Raw genomic sequence first — 22,575 nt, forward strand, 5'->3', positions numbered from 1 at the left:
TCCGAAGAGCTGTGGCACGCACAACTGGCAATCAGCTTTTAAATGCGCCCGTGTCTTCGTCAGAGAAGGAAGTGATTGTGCTGCACATGCAAATGTTGTGGCTTTGTGTAATCAAACTGGGACACCACTGTCACCTCGAGAGCATGATAAAATTTTGGTAGCACAAGTCTTAACTTTTAGCATTTTGTTCACATTCACACAAATTTTAAGGTTTCTTTTTTAATCAGTGGGCTCATCTAAAACAGTTTATTTTTTTCTGTTCAGCTGAATTATTTCTGAGCTTTTCAACATATTAATGTGGACGGAGCTAAATAGCTATTGCCTTGCCATACTGACAAATTACTAATGTAGAAGGATGAAGAACCATTTGTAATATCCTGGATTTTATCCCGGATTACCGGGTTAAAACTATGATATGAAAATTGAGTGCTACTGAAATTAAAGTGGACATGTTCTAATGTCAATGTACAATTTTTCGAGGTTAGATTAGAGTGTTTTTTAAAGGTGTCTCAGATTTTGGTTTCCACTGTTTGTACAGATTACGGCCCAACTCCTCCTACCAAAGTGCAAGAGAAAAAAATTCACAAGAAATTCATAAGCCTGACTGACACTACTGAACAGCAGGCAGCCGAACTCTTTACTTCCTTGTAGTACGTCTGGTAAGTGCAGAGACTAGTTGCAGTATCCAGCAAGTCAGAAACAGCCTGCATGCATATCCAGACAGGAGAGGAAGTGCGGATTAATAAACACGTTTATGCTGAAACAAGCCGTGCAAATGACTGACATCAATAAATCTGTGTCAGACATGCAGCAATACTTCTGTGGTCGACAACAGACCAAATTACGTGAACAGAGAACAACAGGAAGACATAGTTATATAGATCCAGGTGTTGGTTGAAAATGTATTCACTGCGCCTTAAAGGGTTCATCTAAAACAGTACCATCAGAAATTTAACAGACCTAGATCAGAGCGTCCACTCAGTTCTTCACCTATGAACAATGACAGAAAGGATTATAGCTGATCATGCTGCTGGTGATCTACTGTTCTGATTAGCATAAGGTAATATTAATCAGTACACTCTTTAACAGTTCATTTGTTCATCTTCTGTAACCGTTTGTCCTGTGAAGCGTCGCGGGGGGGTGTTCACCTATCCCAACTGTCATCGGGCGAGAGGTGGGGTACACCCTGGACAGGTCGCCAGTCTATCGCGGGGCTGACACAGAGAGACAGACAACCATTCACACTCACATGCATACCTGCCTATTTAGAATCACCAGTTAACCTTACCAGCATGTCTTTGGACGGTGTGAGGAAGCTGGAGTACCCCTAGAGAACCTACGCAGACACAGGGAGAACATGCAGACTCCACACAGGAAGGCCCCAGTCGGCCCATGGGTTCAAATCCGGAACCTTCTTGCTGTGAGGCATCAGTGCTAACCACCAAGCCACTGTGCCGCCCCTTTATATCAGTTTCAAACTGTTAAAACAAAACACCTTGGCTGTTTAAGGCTGACAACATCCTCTTTCTTTATATATTTTTTTTAGCGCTTGTTTCACATGGTGTTTGATCACGGTATCTGCAACACCGCACATTAATATGGACTGTAACATAACGTACTGCTAAGGACATGCTCCTTGCCTTTGAAAATTATGCCGGGCACTATTGTTGATTAGTTAGCTAATGGAAAGAACAGGATCATGGCATGATAGCATGTGTGATTTACAAGATTAATGAATATCTTATCAGTATTATTAAAAGGTATTCATGAATATTGAATGGGACAATGTGACGCCTGAAACCGATAGTCTTTTTGGTTTTGGGAAGGTGATCTAAAAAAGAATACCTTTAAAGCCTCTTTCAGGAGGCCCCACGTAAAATGCTTGAACTGGGTAGAGAAATGTAACTTTGTTTGTTAAGATAAGTTGCACCAGCAGTGTTTGAGGGAAGAGTTGTAATACATGTCTACACCAACTACTCCTAAGGGCCCAGTCTAGCACCAGTGTTTTTTCATAACTGCTGATTCGTCTTCATTGCAAGCCTTTAACGCATCGTGCTTATTTGGCTCAGCTCTAGTCGAGGTGCAGTGTAGTGTGTCACAGTATTTCTTGATCAGCGTGATGAGCTTTGGAATCCGAAAAGGAAATGCTGTATCGATTGCAGATGGGGAACTGGCTCATGTTACTCATGCTCCTTTTGTTAATGAACTTAAAAATACATCATACAACACTCCTACGTGTATGTCTGAAGTGTGGTTCAAGTGTGTTTGAAGTGAGCATTCAGATGCTCTTGCATCTTTCTCTGTCTGTAACTGACAGGAAGCACAGATTACGATCTAAAACCATTTCCTCTGAATAATTCTCTGAAATACCAGTGCGTCAACCAGTGGCTATTGATATGTAATCTCACACCATTAGTGTTTAAACTGCTGAACTTTTTCTACGTCAGGTTCAGAAAAATAACCAATGCAACAACCAATGCATTACATGCAAAGTCTCAACTAATTTTGATTAGATTGATAAAGAATGAACCATAAATCTAAAACCCAGACAGATTCCTTTCACCATTAGTTGAGGCAAATCACATATTCTGCATAAAGGCAAATGAAATACACGAAGAGAAATTCCTATAAGGTGTTGGACTACAAGCACATCTACCTCACTTAGCACTGATTATCTGAAACCTAGCTAAAACTCTCCCGTTCCATTCAGGTGAGTCAGATCTGGTGACGGCAGAGGCCATAGCATTTGACTGAGATCATGTTCTTTTATCTTGTGACCCATCATGATCTGTGGATATAGCATCACCAGAGCTGATGGATCTCCTCATTGCAGGAGTCAAGCATTCAGGCCTGTACTCTTCTCTTGGTGGACAACACATACAAGAATGTGGTGAGGGAAAACTCATTTGGTCACATCACTTTTTCACACCTTTATGGAGCAGAGCCTGAATTATCAAATGTCTGTTCATATTTGTTTTCAGGGGTTTAGGTAATATCTGTAAAATAAAAAAAATAAAAATGTCCACAGATTTGTTCCACTTTTATGTTTTGTCCTTACATATCGGACCAGTGCAATCAAATGTGCACTACTACAATATCTGACCCTAGAAGGTCAGACATAATTATGAGAAAACTTCCCACTGGCCTAAATTAGGAAATCTAGAAATTAGAGACAGTTTGTAACAATGCAAACATATTTCTTTATTGTATATAGGGCCTAGCTATGTATGTATTCGGCTGTTGTCCTTAATAGCATGTCACCGTCTGCACCCTCTGAGTGTAGAATAGCCTGATCGTGTCAGATAGTACTGGTCTAAGAGGCAGGTACAAGTGTGGGAACCTTCAGAGATTATCTTCTGCTCTGAGCATGCAAATATGAAACGTGAAAGCCCTTCCCTTTTTGGGTCTGATTCTCATCTCTTGTGGTTCTCTTCATCTATTTCTTAATCTTTTTACACCTTGTGAAAAAAAAGGACACACAAATCAACTTATGTGTCAGTTTTGTTTCTTTAGTTGCTCTTTAAAACACAACGGCGTTACGTTACCACTGAGTCTCACCTTGCCGTGTCGTGTTGCTGTGATGTCATTATGCTTCTCGCTTCTCTTGAATCCTGAGTCATCTTAAATTAGTTCAGTTATACATTAATAGTTTGATCAGTCACATTTTCAAACAGCAGAGCTGCTGCAAACGGAGCTGCTGGCGTCTGCTTGTTATAGTACAGCTGATCACCAACCTTATGTCAGACAATACTGTACATTTAGAATACCAGTGATTGACATGTCGACTGTAAAAATGTTGCTTCACTTGTCTCATCTATCATCTTGGGACACTTCTTCTTTACAGGGCCCATTAATATCAGTTTTGTTTTGTTTTTCCGAGTGCAGAATATCTATATCTCATTTTTTTTCACTCAGCTTTGTTTGAATGTTGGGGACGACTCACATCTCCTATCTTCTGTTGACGTCCTCTTTAAAGGCCTTCACTTAAACTCAGCATCTGAGGTTACACTATGCAATCAACGTTGGCATTGCACTTGATTACTGACTTTAGCTTGCTTTGATGATTTCAGATTTAAAATGACTTATTACTCATATTGAGTTATTTGTACAGCTGTTGAGCAAGAAGGTGATTTTATTTAACTCGACTGAAAAAAGAGTCGAGTTCAACATTTAGTTTAAAGCATTACTTTGTTAAAAAATCTGTTGATTTGGATCAGCTTCCCTCAAAGCATTTTTTTTTTGTAACAGGGCACATTGTTAAATCATCAGTTTATATTAGGGGTCTCAACGGTAAAATAAACGGTAAAACTAACTACATTTTAATGTACCTGCAGAACAAGCTTTGCTCCACTGTTAGTGGGTCATCGGTCAATGTCAGGGTTAAAGCGGTGCTCTGGGAGGTTGTCTGTTTCTAAGAAAGTCACTGCGAGAAATCAGTGAAAACTGAGCTTGATCATGTATGGGTGACGAACCTGGAGACACAACACAGGATTATTCATTTTATATAAATAAAATGAAAATACAGACAGAGAGACTGACAAAAATAAATAAATAAATAAATTCCACAAAGCTGAGAACAGTATTGAATTGTTGAGAGTTACAGTAACACAGAGAGGCCACCAGATGGTGATGTTTTATAAGTAATTAACTTGATCCGGTCTAATAACACAGTGATTATTTTCCTGCTACTAATTACTAATCAAAAAATAATTAACTGATTAATGAATTAATCAATTAATTCATTAATCGATTATTATTATATTATTATTTTTTATCAGTGTTCAAAGTCAGGTCGAGTCATGAGTATCAGATTATTTACCACTAGCTTGCAAAACCCCCTTGCATCTGTTTATAACAGGAAGTATCGATCATTATCATAAACTATTTCTCTTCCTGAGTTGTGAAATAGCAGTATGCAGTGTCTCAGGTCAAATCATCACATTCCTATTCTATCAAGATGATGGCTCACTTTTAATATTAAAATATAACAAGTTTACCAATCCAGTTGGAACAAGGAATGATTTAAGTCTCACTGCAGAGAACCAGACTGGTTGTGACCATGCAAACATCACAGCTACTACGTCTTGACACACTTAGAAAATGTATATAACATTTGTTAAATCCATTTTGTTGTCGCCCCCAAGTTTGGAAATGAATGTAACTTAGCATCTGTTAACTTCATCTGTTCCTGTTTGATTAAAAAGTCTTGGAGTACTGTGAGGTAAAGACACACACACACACACAGATCCCTTTAATAATAAGTGTCTTTTTCCATTATCATGTTCTTCATATGCCCCATGAAAATATTTCACATTTTCTCGTCATTACTGTATTTGTAACAATCAAAGGAAATAAGTTGTTTGAATAAATAAAAGAGTAATTTGAAAGTGCAGATGCTGTTTGTGGGTTTTGGTGGCTCTGTTATTTACGGTTAAAATATAGCTGACTGTGTTTAAAGCTCATAAATGATAGATAGTTGGTTGCAACCTTATATTGTGACTAGTCTCTCTGATGCATCCATACACGTTCATCACAAGGAGGCAGTGCTGCCTTTTCTGTCAACTCAGTTCATGCTGAAGAACAAAACTGTACAGACTCCAACTGAGTGAATACAACAGTTTATTGTATAAAAGTACAGCACAAAACCAGCTTAGAGCATAATGTGTTTGATCTCATTTGTTCTAATTAAGCACAATACAGGATATACACGTAATAAATTTAATAAAATTGCAACAGCAGAATGAAGTAGCAGTGTGTAATATCAATAGCTAATATAACTTTTAAAAAGTGCAGTCTTCTGATTTAAACCATATTTAATTTGTGTGGCATGTCTGTAAAGCATTGTGTGATTAAATCTATCTAAAGCCAGCAAGCCCAGACCTAGTGATATGGAACAACTTGACATTAGCATCTGAGTTATCAGCAACACAGACACTCAAATCAGATGTCCTGACCTGATCAACCAGTTGCATTAAAGAAGAGCATTGCAAATGATGAAAGTGATCCAGGCTCTCTTGTCAGGAATCTTAGTGTATGTCTGGATTAGCGGGCCACCCGAGTTTGTTGGTAAGAAAGAGGAGACGACCCCATATGCTTTTCCATCTTCACAGACCAATGGACCACCACCATCTCCCTGAAAATATGAAGACAAAATGCAGTCATTTCTTCTAGTGAATATTTAAGTCATTATTATTAATGACCAAAGTTAGTCCTAGTTAAGTTATAAAAATGTAGTCTACGTACTCTATTTGGGCCAACATCTCCCTTTGAGCAGTAAGAGTCCTCTTGATGACACTCAGAACTGTTGATCAGTGTTACATTGACTTCCATGAGTTTATGAGACATATATCTGTTGTTATTGCTTGTACTTCCCCAGCCAGAGACTATACAAGACTTCGGTACAGAGCTACTATCTCGGCATGCAAGACGAATGGGTCTCACATTCTTGTTGAATTTTACCTTGGAGCTCAACTTGAAGAACAAGGGGAGAGAAATATTCATGAGAAATATTCAGAGATATTCATGTTGTAGTGCGCACACACACACACACACACACACACACACACATATAGCTGAATATATATGTCCAGCTCTTGGTCAGGAACATACATGTGGTATTTTAGTCTTTACTTAGATTTTTTCATTTCCATACAACATGATGAAAAAAAATGGTAATGACAAACACCGACTTTTTGTTTGTGCACTAATGTTCCTACCTTAAGAAGCATTACATCATTATTGTAGGATGTTTCATCGTAGTCATCATATACAAACATTTGGTCCACTTCTATACGTTGCACTGTAAGACTGTTACGCACATCGTGAAGTCCTAGTAAGACAGTGTATGATCTAAAATATATATATATATAAATAACGTGAAAAAAAATATATATATATGTTTTCTGCGTGAACATTGTCTACACACAAAACAGCGTGCCACACTTGTAAAAGCATCATGCAGGCTTTATGGCAAACACTATGCATGTTATACATTCACGGATTCAGTTGAAGTCACAATTCTTCAGCCTATGATGTGGTTGGGTTTAAAAATTCTATTCAGCCTTATACTTTCTGGTTACATTTCTGACCATAGGTAATTATAAAGTCTGTTAAACTTACTCAGCTTTGCAGTGGGCTGCAGACATCACAAAATCCTCATTCAGCAGGAAGCCATCACAGTAACCTCTCCCACCATGACCTGACCTCTCTAAAAGCACCATGTATGGCCTGCTGTGTGGCACAGACTCATGACCGCCGATGACTGCTTGAACTGGGAAAAAGAGGAAAAACTATTTATGTTCAGATATGGAAAATCAACTGATCCATACTTGCTCATTGTTTAACCCAACTTACCTTGGCCATCAAGAGTCAGCGCGAGCATCAATATTACCAGTTGACAGTGGCTGAACATAGTGACATAACAGTCTGGAAGAGCTTCTGAAGGGCAGTGACACACATCACTGATCGTGTCAGCCTTTAAATGCTTCCTTGTTTTAGAGAGAAGGAAGTAGGAAGTAGTATTTTAGTCTTTTCTCCATCTTTTACTTTTAATAAATTTTCCTTATCTAAACTCGGAAAAAAAATATTGCAGTTTGTTGATAATGCACTGCTAAATAACTACTGCCTAGACTTAGACTTAGATAAACTTTATTGATCCACAAGGGAAATTGCTTGGTCACAGTAGCTTAGTTGTACATAAAAAACACACTCTTAAGAACCTCAGATAAAAAGAAAAAATTAAATTAAATAAAACAGAAATAAAAAAATAAGTAGAATAAAATCTAGTAAGATAAAATAGAATAGTATAAGCAAAAATGTACAAATGTTCATATTGGCATTTGAACAAATGTACAAGAAATAGAATATATAAGAATATAAATTATATACACAGGGTAAGGTGTAAGGTGCAATAGTGTCCATTAACATTAATAACATTGAGTTATCTGTCACAGAAAGGTGAGTTGTTGTACAGCTGGACAGAGAATGGTATGAAAGTAGTCCTGTAGCGTTCAGTGTGGGAGCGTATGCCTAATAGCATATAACGGTGTCCGAAATTTTTAAGTTTAAAAAGAAGAGAGAATTTTCTGTACAATACACTTCCACCATACAACCAGGGTTGGGGAGTAACGGATTACATGTAACAGCGTTACGTATTTAAAATGCATGATTAACTGTATTCCATTATAGTTACAGTTTAATTTGCTGTGTTCTGAATACAGTTACTTTCTCAAAAAATTGATTACTTAGGGATTACTTTACAGCACTACACACAGGTTGCACTGTGCGGGTGCAGGTGGCATTATGGTCGCAATTACGCTGCAAGTCAATGCGCGAGAGGACTCTCCACACACACACACAACCGAATGACAATGGCAGAGGATGAGAAAAACGACCTGGAGGAGGACACAAATGCATTTTTGGCGTGGCGATTTAGAGAACCTGCAAACCTGGTCAAGAAGGTCGCAACATCACAGTGCAGTACAAGTTCTGCTTACCATCAATGAAGCTGCTTTCAGCATCGTCGAAGTTGAAAAAGCATCACGTAAATTGGCTAATTAGTGTTAACGGAGAAATGACCCCGGCAACTATTAATCGAGCTCCTCGCGTGTGGGGAAAGAAAGGAGGGTTAATGTCCACGTTGCTTCCTACACTTACAAACAAGGCCTATTTCAAATTGTGTATTTATACAAGGGCGTTCTGCATACAGAGCAGAGGAAGCTTCTTTTATGTGCTTAGCGATTTTTTTTTAAATCATTTAAATATTGCCAGTTATTGCTGTACATGCCTGCAATAACTGGCATACAGCAATAACAACTGATTATGGTTGTTTTTTCCCCCCACTCTATTCGCATTTATTTATTTATCTTTATTTTTATTCAGAGAAAGCACCCCATGCAGAGGACAGCAGCTAAAAGGACTGAGAAAATGATGACTGCTGATGACAGTGAGAAATGCAGCGCCACTACCAGTACAACTTTTGGACCTCATCAGAAACGAGCAAAGCTCATCGCAGCACCTGCCACTGCTACCCAGAGCAAAGTTAATCTGATTTTTGACTTGTGACTGGCAGTGCACAACCTTACTTCCGTAAGCTGATAGAAGGAATCAGTGATGGGAAAACGCCAATGTGCAGGAAGACTCTGATGCAGCGCATCGACAAAGCATCACCTTTTGACCATGCATAACGTGTTTGCTGTGAGTTCACGAAGTGCATTTGTTAAGATTGCACCCTGTATTGTTCTCAATGCCATTTGCAATTTTTATTTCATGCACATTGAAAGCATGTTTTTGCTTTATGATGCACCTGCTTGTTAAAGCAGCCGTGTTGCACTTTAATTTCCCGCATTTGTGAGCTGGGGAAATTAATAAAGGTAAAGGAAATTGAAGACTATTAACTCTTGGATGCCAATTTTTCTTTTAATAGTATCAGTTGCAGGACAAAACGCTCCACATTTGTGTTTTGTGTACTTGCATAACTTTTTCTCTGAAGACAGTAATTAGATTATTCTCTAAAGCATGTGTTAACTAAATTCAGTGTCCCAGATAAACATGCACAGCAGGAGGATAAAAATGTCCACAGATTTGTTCCTCTTTTCTGTTTTGTCCTTACACAACAGACCAGGAGTGTCCGAGAAACTCAGGAGAATTTTCAGAAATCAACGTATTCCAGTTTATTTCAAACCAGGAAACACACTTAGGCAAAGACTGGTCCACCCAAAAGACAAAACACCCAGGCAAAAACAGAGTAATGTGGTGTATGCTGTTCAGTGCAGTGAGGAGTGTACAGACTTATACATTGGGGAAACTAAACAACCCATCCATAAACGCATGTACCAGCACAGGAGAGCCAGCTCGTCAGGAAACGATTCAGCGGTCCACCTACACCTGAAGGACAAAGGACACTCCTTTGAAGATAACAACGTCCAAATCTTAGCCAGAGAAGACCGATGGTTTGAAAGAGGAGTAAAGGAAGCCATCCATGTCAGACTGGAAAAACCTTCACTAAACAGAGGAGGTGGACTGAGATTTAATCTGCCATCTATTTACAATACAATTTTAACTTCTGTCCCCAAGAAGTTTCAATCTCATTCACACCTTGACACTGGAGCCTCAGATGGACAAGAGTCGCTAGAGAACCATTCATAGGGAAGAGGACAGGGACAAAAACAGTCCCCCCTCAACAACAGGTAAGTACCCAGTTGTTAATGGAAATTAGCTGCACCAGTGTCTGGTTATTAGCATAACAAGCACGTTTTTCAGGAGGACTTCCTATTTAAACCTCAGACTTCCCACCAGTCCCCTAGAACTGAAGAAGCTACTCGGATGAGTGGTGAAACGTCTTCTCTAAAAAAATCTACAAGTCCAGCTGCCTTTTTTGAACCTTTTTTGGATATAACATGACCTGGATGACTGAGAACCTTCACAGACAACAGACCAGTTCAATCAGATGTGTACTACTACAATATCTGACCCTAGAAGGTATTTTTTTTATCACTATAATACTGTGACCTGTACATTCTGATACACATCAGTCAACACAATTATGAGAAAACTTCCCATTGGCCTAAATTAGAAAATCTAGAAATTAGAGACAGTTTGTAACAATGCAAACATATTTCTTTATTGTATATAGGGCCTAGCTATGTATTTATTCGGCCGTTGTACTTAATAGCATGTCACCGTCTGCACCCTCTGAGTGTAGAATAGTCTGATCGTGTCAGATAGTACTGGTCTAAGAGGCAGGTACAAGTGTGGGAACCTTCAGAGATTATCTTATGCTCTGAGCATGCAAATATGAAACGTGAAAGCCTTTGCTTCTTCCCTTTTTGGGTCTGATTCTCATCTCTTGTGGTTCTCTTCATCTATTTCTTAATCTTTTTACACCTTGTGAAAAAAAAAAAGACACACAAATCAACTTATGTGTCAGTTTTGTTTCTTTAGTTGCTCTTTAAAACACAATGCCGTTACGTTACCACTGAGTCTCACCTTGCCGTGTCATGTCGTGTTGCTGCGATGTCATTATGCTTCTCGCTTCTCTTGAATCCTGAGCTTTTTTTTTTCACTCAGCTTTGTATGAATGTTGGGGACGACTCACATCTCCTATCTTCTGTTGACGTCCTCTTTAAAGGCCTACACTTAAACTCAGCATCTGAAGTTACACTATGCAATCAACGTTGGCATTGCACTTGATTACTGACTTTAGCTTGCTTTGATGATATCAGGTTTGTTCATGACTTAAAATGACTTATTACTCATATTGAGTTATTTGTACAGCTGTTGAGCAAGAAGGTGATTTTATTTAACTCGACTGAAAAAAGAGTCGAGTTCAACATTTAGTTTAAAGCATTACTTTGCTCCAAAATCTGTTGATTTGGATCAGCTTCCCTCGAAGCCTTGTTTTTGTAACAGGGCACATTGTTAAATCATCAGTTTATATTAGGGGTCTCAACGGTAAAATAAACGGTAAAACTAACTACATTTTAATGTACCTGCAGAACAAGCTTTGCTCTACTGTTAGTGGGTCATCAGTCTATTATCAGGGTTAAAACTGCTCTGGGAGGTTGTCTGTTTCTAAGAAAGTCACTGTGAGAAATCAGTGAAAACTAAGCTTGATCATGTATAGGTGACGAACCCGGAGACACAACACTTTGCATAGATACCACAGCATTATTCATTTTATGTAAATAAAATGAAACTACAGACAGAGAGACTGACAAAAATAAATAAATAAATAAATAAATTCCACAAAGCTGAGAACAGTATTGAATTGTTGAGAGTTACAGTAACACAGAGAGGCCACCAGATGGTGATGTTTTATAAGTAACTTGATTATTTTCCTGCTACTAATTAGTATAATATTATTATATTATTATTTTTCATCAGTGTTCAAAGTCAGGTCGAGTCATGAGTATCAGATTATTTACCACAAACTTGCAAAACCCCCTTGCATCTGTTTATAACAGGAAGTATCGATTATTATCATAAGCTATTCCTCTTCCTGAGTTGTGAAACAGCAGTATGCAGTGTCTCAGGTCTAATCATCACATTCCTATTCTATCAAAATAATGGCTCACTTTTAATATGAAAATATAACAAGTTTACCAATCCAGTTGGAACAAGGAATGATTTAAGTCTCACTGTAGAGAACTAGACTGGTTGTGACCATGCAAACATCACAGCTACTACGTCTTGACACACTTAGAAAATGTATATAACATTTGTTAAATCCATTTTGTTGTCGCCTCTAAGTTTGGAAATGAATGCGTCTGTTAACTTCATCTGTTTCTGTTTGATTAAAAAGTCTTGGAGTACTGTGAGGTAAAGACACACACACACACACACACACACACACACACACACACACACACACACACAAAGAGAGAGAGATCCCTTTAATAATAAGTGTCTTTTTCCATTATCATGTTCTTCATATGCCCCATGAAAATATTTCACATTTTCTCATGTTAATACTGTATTTGAAACAATCAAAGGAAATAAGTTGTTTGAATAAATAAAAGAGTAATTTGAAAGTGCAGATGCTGTTTGTGGGTTTTGGTGGCTCTGTTATTTACGGTTAAAATATAGCTGACTATGTTTAAAGCTCATAAATGATAGATAGTTGGTTGCAACCTTATATTGTGACTAGTCTCTCTGATGCATCCATACACGTTCATCACAAGGAGGCAGTGCTGCCTTTTCTGTCAACTCAGTTCATGCTGAAGAACAAAACTGTATAGACTCCAACTGAGTGAATACAACAGTTTATTGTATAAAAGTACAGCACAAAACCAGCTTAGAACATAATGTGTTTGATCTCATTTGTTCTAATTAAGCACAATACAGGATATACATGTAATATCTTTAATTGCAACAGCAGAATGAAGTAGCAGTGTGTAATATCAATACATAATACAACTTTTAAACAGCGCAGCCTTCTGGTTTAAACCATATTTAATTTGTGTGGCATGTCTGTAAAGCATTGTGTGATTTGTTGTCTGATCTGAAGCATCTGAGTTATCAGCAACACAGACACTCAAATCAGATGTCGTGACCTGATCAACCAGTTGCATTAAAAAAGAGCATTGCAAATGCAAAGGAAGTAGGAAGTAGCATTTTAGTCTTTTTTACTTTAATAAATTTGCCTTATCTAAACTCGAAAAAAAATATTCCCAGATTGGGAAACAAGTTGCAGTTTGTTGATAATGCACTGCTAAATAACTACTGCCAAATAGCATATAACAACGGTGTCCGGAAATTTAAAGTTTAAAAAGAAGAGACATACATTTTTCTGCTGCTAATTACTAATTAAAAATAAACAAAGTCATTAATTGATGAATTATTAATCAATTAATTAACAAATCAATTATTATTATATTATCATTATTTTTCATCAGTGTTCAAAGCCAGGTTGAATCCTGAGTATCAGGTTATTGATCACAAGCTTGCAAAACCCCCTTGCATCTGTTTATATCATAAACTATTTCTCTTCCTGAGTTGTGAAACAGCAGTATGCAGTGTCTCAGGTCAAATCATCACATTCCTATTCCATCAAGATGATGGCTCATTTTTAATATTAAAATATAACAAGTTTACCAATCCAGTTGGAACAAGGAATGATTTAAGTCTCACTGCAGAGAACCAGACTGGTTGTGACCATGCAAACATCACAGCTACTACGTCTTGACACACTTAGAAAATGTATATAACATTTGTTAAATCCATTTTGTGGTCGCCTCTAAGTTTGGAAATGAATGTAACTTAGCATCTGTTAACTTCATCTGTTTCTGTTTGATTAAAAAGTCTTGGAGTACTGTGAGGTAAAGACACACACACACACACACAGATCCCTTTAATAATAAGTGTCTTTCTCCATTATCATGTTCTTCATATACCCCATGAAAATATTTCACATTTTCTCATGTTATTACTGTATTTGAAACAATCAAAGGAAATAAGTTGTTTGAATAAATAAAAGAGTAATTTGAAAGTGCAGATGCTGTTTGTGGGTTTTGGTGGCTCTGTTATTTATGGTTAAAATATAGCTGACTGTGTTTAAAGCTCATAAATGAGAAAGTAGTTGGTTGCAACCTTATATTGTGATAGTCTCTCTGATGCATCCATACACGTTCATCACAAGGAGGCAGTGCTGCCTTTTCTGTCAACTCAGTTCATGCTGAAGAACAAAACTGTACAGACTCCAACTGAGTGAATACAACAGTTTATTGTATAAAAGTACAGCACAAAACCAGCTTAGAGCATAATGTGTTTGATCTCATTTCTTCTAATTAAGCACAATACAGGATATACACGTAATATCTTTAATTGCAGCAGAAGAATGCAGTGGCAGTGTGTAATATCAATAGATAATACAACTTTTAAACAGCGCAGCCTTCTGGTTTAAACCATATTTAATTTGTGTGGCTTGTCTGTAAAGCATAGTGTGATTAAATCTATCTAAAGCCAGCAAGCCCAGACCTAGTGATATGGAACAACTTGACATTAACGTCTGAGTTATCAGCAACACAGACACTCAAATCAGATGTTGTGACCTGATCAACCAGTTGCATTAAAGAAGAGCATTGCAAATGGTGGAAGTGATCCAGGCTCTCTTGTCAGGAATCTTAGTGTACCTGTAGATTAGTCGACCACTCGAGTGTTTTAAGATGGAGGAGACGACCCCATATGCTTTTCCATCTTCACAGACCAATGGACCACCACCATTTCCCTGGAAATATGAAGACAAAATGCATTTATTTCTTCCAGTGAATATTTAAGTCATTATTATTAATGACCAAAGTTAGTCCTAGTTAAGTTATAAAAATGTAGTCTACTTACGGTAAATGGGCCAACCTCTCCCTCAGAGCAGTAAGAGTTCTCTTGACCACACTCAGAGCTGTCGATCAGTGTTACATTGACTTCCATGAGTTTAGTAGACATATATTTGTTGTTCATGTCTGTTGTTCCCCAGCCAGAGACTATACAAGACTTCGGTACAGAGCTACTATCTCGGCATGCAAGACGAATGGGTCTCACATTCTTGTTGAACTTTACCTTGGAGCTCAACTTGTAGAACAAGGGGAGAGAAATATTCATAAGATATATTCATGCAATATTCAGATATTCATGTTCCAGTACACACACACACGCACATCCACCCACCCGCCCACACACACGCGCACACGCACACACACACACACACACACAAACACACACACACACACACACACACACACACCCCTACCCACCCGCCCACACACACGCACACCCACCCACACACACATATATATATAGATATAGCTGTTGGTCAGGAACATACATGCGGTATTTTAGTCTTCATTTTGATTATTTCATTTCCATACAACATGATGAAAAAAAATGGTAATGACAAACAGACAAAAGTCAAAAAATCTGTGCACTAATGGTCCTACCTTTAGAAGCATTAGATCATTGTTGTAGGACGTTGGATCGTAGTCCTCACGTACAAATGTTTGGTTCACTTGTAGACGTTGCACTGTATGACTGTTATACACATCGTGAACTCCTAGTAAGACGGTGTATACGCTAAAAAAATATATAAATATCATGAAAAAAATAATAAAGATATGTTTTTGGGGTGAACATTGGCTAAACACAAAACAGCTTGCCACACTTTATAAAAGCATCATGCAGGCTTTATGGCAAACACTATGCATGTTAAACATTTACGGATTCAGCTGAAGTCACAATTCTTCAGCCTATGATGTGGTTGGGTTTAGAAATTCTATTCAGGGCCTTGTACTTTCTGGTTACATTTCTGACCATAGGTAATTATAAAGTGTGTTAAACTTACTCAGCTTTGCAGAAGGCTGCAGACATCACAAAATCCTCATTCAGCAGGAAGCCATCACAGTATAATTTCCCTTTACCATTCACCGACCTCTCTATATGTACCATGTATGGCCTGCTGTGTGGCACAGACTCATGACCGCCGATGACTGCTTGAACTGGGAAAAAGACGAAAAAATATATGCTCAAATGTGGAAAATCAACCGATCCATACTTGTTCATTGTTTAACTCAACTTACCTTGGCCATCAAGAGTCAGCGAGAGTATCAGTACTACCAGTTGACAGTGGCTGAACATAGTGACATAACAGTCTGGAAGAGCTTCTGAAGGGCAGTGACACACATCACTGATCGTGTCAGCCTTTAAATGCTTCCTTCTTTTAGAGAGAAGGAAGTAGGAAGTAGCATTTTAGTCTTTTCTCCGTCTTTTACTGTTAACAAATTTGCCTTTTCTAAACTCAAAACAAAAAATATTCCCAAATTGGGAAACAGGTTGCAGTTTGTTGATAATGCACTGCTAAATAACTACTGCCTAATAGCATATAACAACAGTGTCCGAAAGTTTTAAGTTTAAAAAGAAGAGAGAATTTTCTATACAATACACGTCCACCATACAACCCCATAACATGGGTTATCAGGTATGAACCAGGTTGTGGAATCCATGGCGTACTGATCCCATTTTTAAGCTCATTATTAGTATTAGTAGTAGTAGTAGTAGTACATAACCGAATATGTTGTGTAGATGATCTGTGCCAATTCCCATGTCCCTGTCCTGCAAGTGAATAAAAAAGCCATGCTTGTTTCTTAAGATATTGTGTCGTGATAGGAGTCCTGTTTACAGTGTTCCACTGGGAAGAGACATGTAATGACTGTCATATTGAGGTAACATCTGTGTTGTGACACTGTATTCATTAACTTGCCGCTTTCTGTTACAGTTACAGAAGCTAGTCTGGGGATCCAGTCTAACCCCACAGTGCGTAGTTTTTTTGTTACTGTACTGTCAGACTTCAATGTGACCCCATTCTTTGGCCTGGATAAACCTGCAGCTTCTTGGAACTTTCTAATCTAGTTTTCCTCCATTTTAGTTCATAATACATAAAAACATTTTTATTGCGGCATCAGTCTGTTATTCAGTTGTAATTATACATACGTACAATTACTTCATTTTAAGAGAAATACTGTTTATACTTCGGTACACATAATTAAGTCATTCATTCATTGTATATTAGAGCTTATCTTCTAGAGCAGGGGTTTTCAAAGTGGGGGCCGTGGGGACTAGGGGGGCCACAGACAATTGGAGGGAAGACAAGAAAAAAATTGCAAAAATTGCAAAAATATAATCTAATTATTTTTTAAATCATTATCATAAAATATAATTATTAATAATATATCATATTGAAATGTTATTTGCTCATCTTTCTGATTCCCTGCCAGTCAAAACATCGTTCATGACCTCATAACCTGTGTAGACCTGGCGGTTTTCACCATTTATCAAGCTGCTTTGCTCCTCAAGCTAGTGTGTAGCTGGCGCAAAATGGACAGGTTTTTCACAAGAAAGAGACCAAAGGAACAGACCAACAGCCCTGCTGTGGAGAACACTGCTGCTGCTGCAAAAAAAAGCCTAAGAACTCCAGGCCAACTAAAATCAGAAAATATGAGGCAGCACTTATGCTAAACAAATGTAATAGTTATTGAATAGAGAATAAAAGTAAGAAAAACATTCTAAAAGTTGATGTTTCTTCGCATATTTTGTAGCATTGTCTGTGTGTTTGCAAAGGGGGTCCTCGGCCAGAAGCTAATGCTGTTTGGGGGGCCTTGGCATAGAAAAGTTTGGGAATCCCTGTTCTAGAGGATTGTGAGGGGCTGTCTAGCAATCACCGGGCGGCAGGCGACATAGAAAGAAAAACACAACTATTCACATGCACATCTACGACTAATTTATAATCGTCAGTTAACTCCAGGGCCGTGTGTTTGGACTGAAGGAGGAAGCCACGGCACCCAGAGAAAACCCACACAGGCATAGGGAGAATATACAATCTCTGCTGGCAGTATAGAGCCCATAACTGCCTTGGCGTCAGTGCTAACCGTGCATACTCAAGTGAAATTAAAAAAAAAAAAATAAATGTATGTGTCATAGAACACATGGGTTATAGTTATGTTCAAAGTTATCTTTGCACCTCTTATCCTGTTGATAGCTGATAAGAAGTGAACTCCTATCTTGAACCATATCGCCTGCCCGATTCTCTGAAATACCACGCTATCATTCGATTGCTGAGTGAGATGAGATAGATGTTTGGACAGCTGCATGCCATTTTCAGTCTCTGTGCCTTGACACATTTAATTTAGATGAAATAATGTTTGCGTGAAAAGTGTGTCTCAGTTAATTTCAGGTTCAAATAAATGTGGAAATAGCCATACGGCAGATGTTGCTATTTTAATATATATCTGTCTCAAAGAGGGTCCAAAACATAAAAACTGTACATATAAACATACTAAATCGAAAGCCAACCTAAAGTTTAGCGTCACCGGGTGTTGCCAAAGATTTTTCATACTCTTTAAACCCTTCAGTGACTTCTCATGATGTCTGGATTGGGGCATTGTCATCCCAGAACAGACCAGTCTCGTCACAATAGAAAATATTTACCAAAAGATAGACCTGATCATTATGAACAGCTTTTTAATTGACTGACAGTGAGCCTTCTCTCTGAGGGGACAAATGGATCCAAACCGTGCCATCAAAATGCCCCTCATAGGCCCCTCACTGTAGGTTCTCACTGACAGTCTGATCCTGCACAGAAAGCTGAGGAAGAGTTGGTATGTTCTTTTATTACGGCGGCTGAGAGAGCTCAACTCACTGCAACTCACTGCATATTTTCAAATTCATGCAAAGAGACAAAACACGTGCAACTAAAGCATGCGACCATGTCAATACGACAACACGTGTGCTGCAAATACAACACAACTAAATACAGAAACGCAGTCCAAGTACTCGCAACACCAGCAATTACATTAAAACAATGCAAGTAGCACAAACTATGATGGAAATATCTCCAGTTTCCATTTCCGTTCCAAAAAGTGTTGAAGAGAGACCCAATCAATGTTTAAATACCATTAATGCTGTCACTCGGTGTATGTTGTCACTTTAAACTTGAATTGACGAGCTAAAAAAGACATGAGGAATCACATGATCAGGATGTTAACCTAAAAAAAAACAACAGATAACTTACATTAGTGATTACTAGCAAGTCTAGTTTTTCTTTTTGACTGAAGCGCCTGCCATCTGTGTTCTGACTCTGAACTATAGATCTTTCCCTCTGAGCATCTTCATGCAAAACCACAGTCACCTGCGCACTCCACTCATTTATGAGTAAGTTTTTAATTTACTTTTACATGTGTCTTTCCATGTTGTAGGAGGTTTACACAGGCTTAGTCACCCTGTGTCAGAGGTTGGCAACATGAAATTTCCTCTTCACTTTTTGCACGAGTAAACTTTATGAGGATATTTATGATGAGAATAAGGTGAGCAGAGGTAAAATGTAGCTAATGAAAGAAAGCTACACTACAAGAAAACAAATCATTCATCGGTTTAGAACACTGTATGGTTTTTGACAACTCTATATGGTTTTGTTTTGTGTGTGTGTTTTTAAAGCTTTTAAAGTGTCTTATGCAGATTATCCATTACATCGCAAAACATTTTCCGCATACAACTGCTTCATAAAACCATGGAACCACGCAGCTTGCTTGCGTGGGAGCGAAGGAATGAGGGAACAGAGAAGAGGACAAAGGGTGATTGTGTTTATAGAAGAAGGAGCACAACAGGGCGTCAGCCGCCTGGAAGACAGGCTCGTCTCCGGTTCTGGTAACTTGGTTTCCAGCGTTCATTTAGCTTTCACTGCATCGGTTAATTCTGGACAAACTGGACAAAGACTGAACAAACATTTGTATATTACTGCAAAAAAAAAAAAAACAGAAGCACACTTGCACACAAAAAGACTGGGATTCCTTTACTTATTAGACACTGTCTTTACCTGTTTTTCTTTTTTTGTGTTATTTGAAGCTGTCAAAAGAAGTTTAGAAGACTTGTTGTTTGAACAAAAAATAATAAAAATCAGCTGTTTAATGTTGTAGATTAAATTTAGTCAACATGTGGAGTGATAATGAACTTGAATATGTTTAAAGCTCATAAATAAGAAGATAGTTTGTTGCAACCTTATATTGTGACTAATCTCTTTGATGCATCCATACACATTCATCACAAGGAGGCAGTGCTGCCTTTTCTGTTGACTCAGTTCATGCTGAAGAACAAAACTGCACAGACTCCAACTGAGTGAATGCAACAGTTTATTGTATAAAAGTACAGCGCAGAGCCAGCTTAGAACATAATGTGTTTGATCTCATTTGTTCTAATTAAGCACAATACAGGATATACACGTAATATCTCTAATTGCAGCATCAGAATGAAGTAGCAGTGCGTAATATCAATAGATAATACAACTCATAAACAGCGCAGCCTTCTGGTTTAAACCATATTTAATTTGTGTGGCATGTGTGTAAAGCATTGTGTGATTAAATCTATCTGAAGCCAGCAAGCCCAGACCTAGTGATATGGAACAACTTGACATTAGCATCTGAGTTATCAGCAACACAGACACTCAAATCAGATCTCGTGACCTGATCAACCAGTTGCACTAAAGAAGAGCATTTTTCATGGTGGAAGTGATCCAGGCTCTCTTGTCAGAAATCTTAGCGTATCTGTGGATTAGCAGACCACTCGAGTATTTTAAGATGGAGGACACAACCCCATATGCTTTTCCATCTTCACAGACCAATGGACCACCAGAATCTCCCTGAAAATATGGAAACAGCACGCAGTCATTTCTTCTAGTGAATTTTTAAGTCATTATTATTAATGACCAAAGTTAGTCCAAATTAATTTATAAAAATGTAGTCTACTTACGGTAAATGGGCCAGGCCCTCCCTTTGAGCAGTAAGACTTCTCTTGACCACACTCAGAGCTGTCGATCAGTGTTACATTGACTTCCATGAGTACAGGAGAAATACGTGGGTTGTTTATGTTTGTACTTCCCCAGCCGGAGACAATACAAGACTTCGGTAGAGAGCCATCATCTTGCCCTGCGAGATCAATGGGACTCACTTTGTCGTTTAATTTTGCCTTGGAGCTCAACTTGAAAAACAAGAGAAAAAAAAAAAAATCATTCATTCATTCATTCATCTTCTGTAACCGCTAGTCCTGTGAAGGGTTGCGGAGTGCCTATCCCAGCTGTCATCGGGTGAGAGGCGGGGTAGCCTACACCCTGGACAGGTTGACAGTCTATCCCAAGGTGCAAAATATATGTATATACACAAATATGAAGTTGAAACATTCATCAGCTGTCTCATACATGTCCTGTTTAGAGGGTGACAATTTTTCGGGACTCCCGCGGGTATTTCCACGCGAGTCAATTTCACTGTTGGTAACGTGATAGGGACAGGATAGAGCAAATAATCAACGGGTGCGGGCGGGAGCAGAACGGAGCCGGAGAAAGTGACGCTGCAATGCGGTGAGTGCGCCCAAAGATTGTGAGGCGTTTCGTTTTAGAAAAGAGAACCAATTACAACCCACAATACGTTTGCTGTTGATTGGTAGCCTATCAGAGCAAGACAAAGCAGCTGCCCTGTTCACAAGTCAATCAGTCAGCTTCAGCGAGACAACACAGGCAGCGGGACGGGATTTGGGAGTCTTTCTCTCGGGATTTTGCAGGACGGGATTTTTTTTGGAGGGGCAGTCACGTGTTCGTGATGTGACGGGAGTATTGTGGGCTCGGGATGGGATGGGAGCGACAATTGATTCCTGTGTCACCCTCTAGTCCTGTTTAGCTTTTGGTCAGTAACATGTACTCCATATTTTAGGCCTCATTCTGATGAATGCCTTCTATGTAGCATCTCCAAAAGAAAAACATGATGAAAAATGAAAACTGGAAAAGGGTCTAATAAAATTCTTACCTTAAGAAGCATAACATCATTTGTGTAACCAGTTGGATCGTAGTCTTTATGTGGAAATGACTTGCTCACTTGAATACGCTGTTCTTCAGGACTGTTACGCGTATCATGAACTCCAAGTAAGACGGTGGATACGCTGAAATGACAACATTGTGTGCAAATAAATACATAAACAAAGTAATTTGTGTTTCTGTGTGAATATTACGTTAATAAAACAAAATTATTAGTTATTACAACTAATGAAAACATCATGGTCCGTATTTGGCAGTTACAAGTATTTATTCATGCATTAAACTGAAGTCACAGTGCATGAACCTAGGATGTAGCTGGGATTAGAAGTTCTGTCAGAGGCATCAACTATATCAACAAACTGTAGGCAGTTATAAAGTGTGTTAAACTTACTCGGCTTGGCAGTGGGCTGCAGACATCACAAAATCCTCGTTCAGCAGGAAACCATCACAGAATAGTTTCCCTTTACCATTCACCAACCTCTCTACAATCACCATGTACGGCCTGCTGTGTGGCAGAGCCTCATGGCCTCCGATGATAGTACCCGTATGAACTTGGAAAACAAAAGACGGACCGTGTAAACAGTATATGTCCAGATATTTCAAATCAACCAATCCATTCTTATTCATTGTTTGTCCCGTGTGCAGTACTCAGCATATATGAAAAGCAAAATGCTCCTCAACTTACCTTGACCAAGAGTCAGCACAAGCACAAGGGCTACCAGTTTAGAGTGGATGAACAT

General features: G+C 38.5%; 1 protein-coding gene across 1 annotated transcript; it reads right to left on the reverse strand.

Moving 5' to 3' along the window:
* Positions 1-20,039: 20,039 nt before the first annotated feature.
* Positions 20,040-22,575, reverse strand: LOC311491162 (granzyme E-like; the record flags this gene model as incomplete). The annotated part of the gene is made up of 5 exons (XM_084549020.1): positions 20,040-20,671; positions 20,782-21,009; positions 21,828-22,014; positions 22,227-22,386; positions 22,521-22,575. The coding sequence occupies 5 exons, from the start codon at positions 22,573-22,575 to the stop codon at positions 20,513-20,515; spliced, it is 789 nt and encodes a 262-aa protein (XP_084405146.1). The 3' UTR covers positions 20,040-20,512.

Source organism: Chelon labrosus (assembly GCF_963514085.1).
Source record: "Chelon labrosus genome assembly, chromosome: 7".
Lineage (NCBI taxonomy): Eukaryota > Metazoa > Chordata > Actinopteri > Mugiliformes > Mugilidae > Chelon > Chelon labrosus.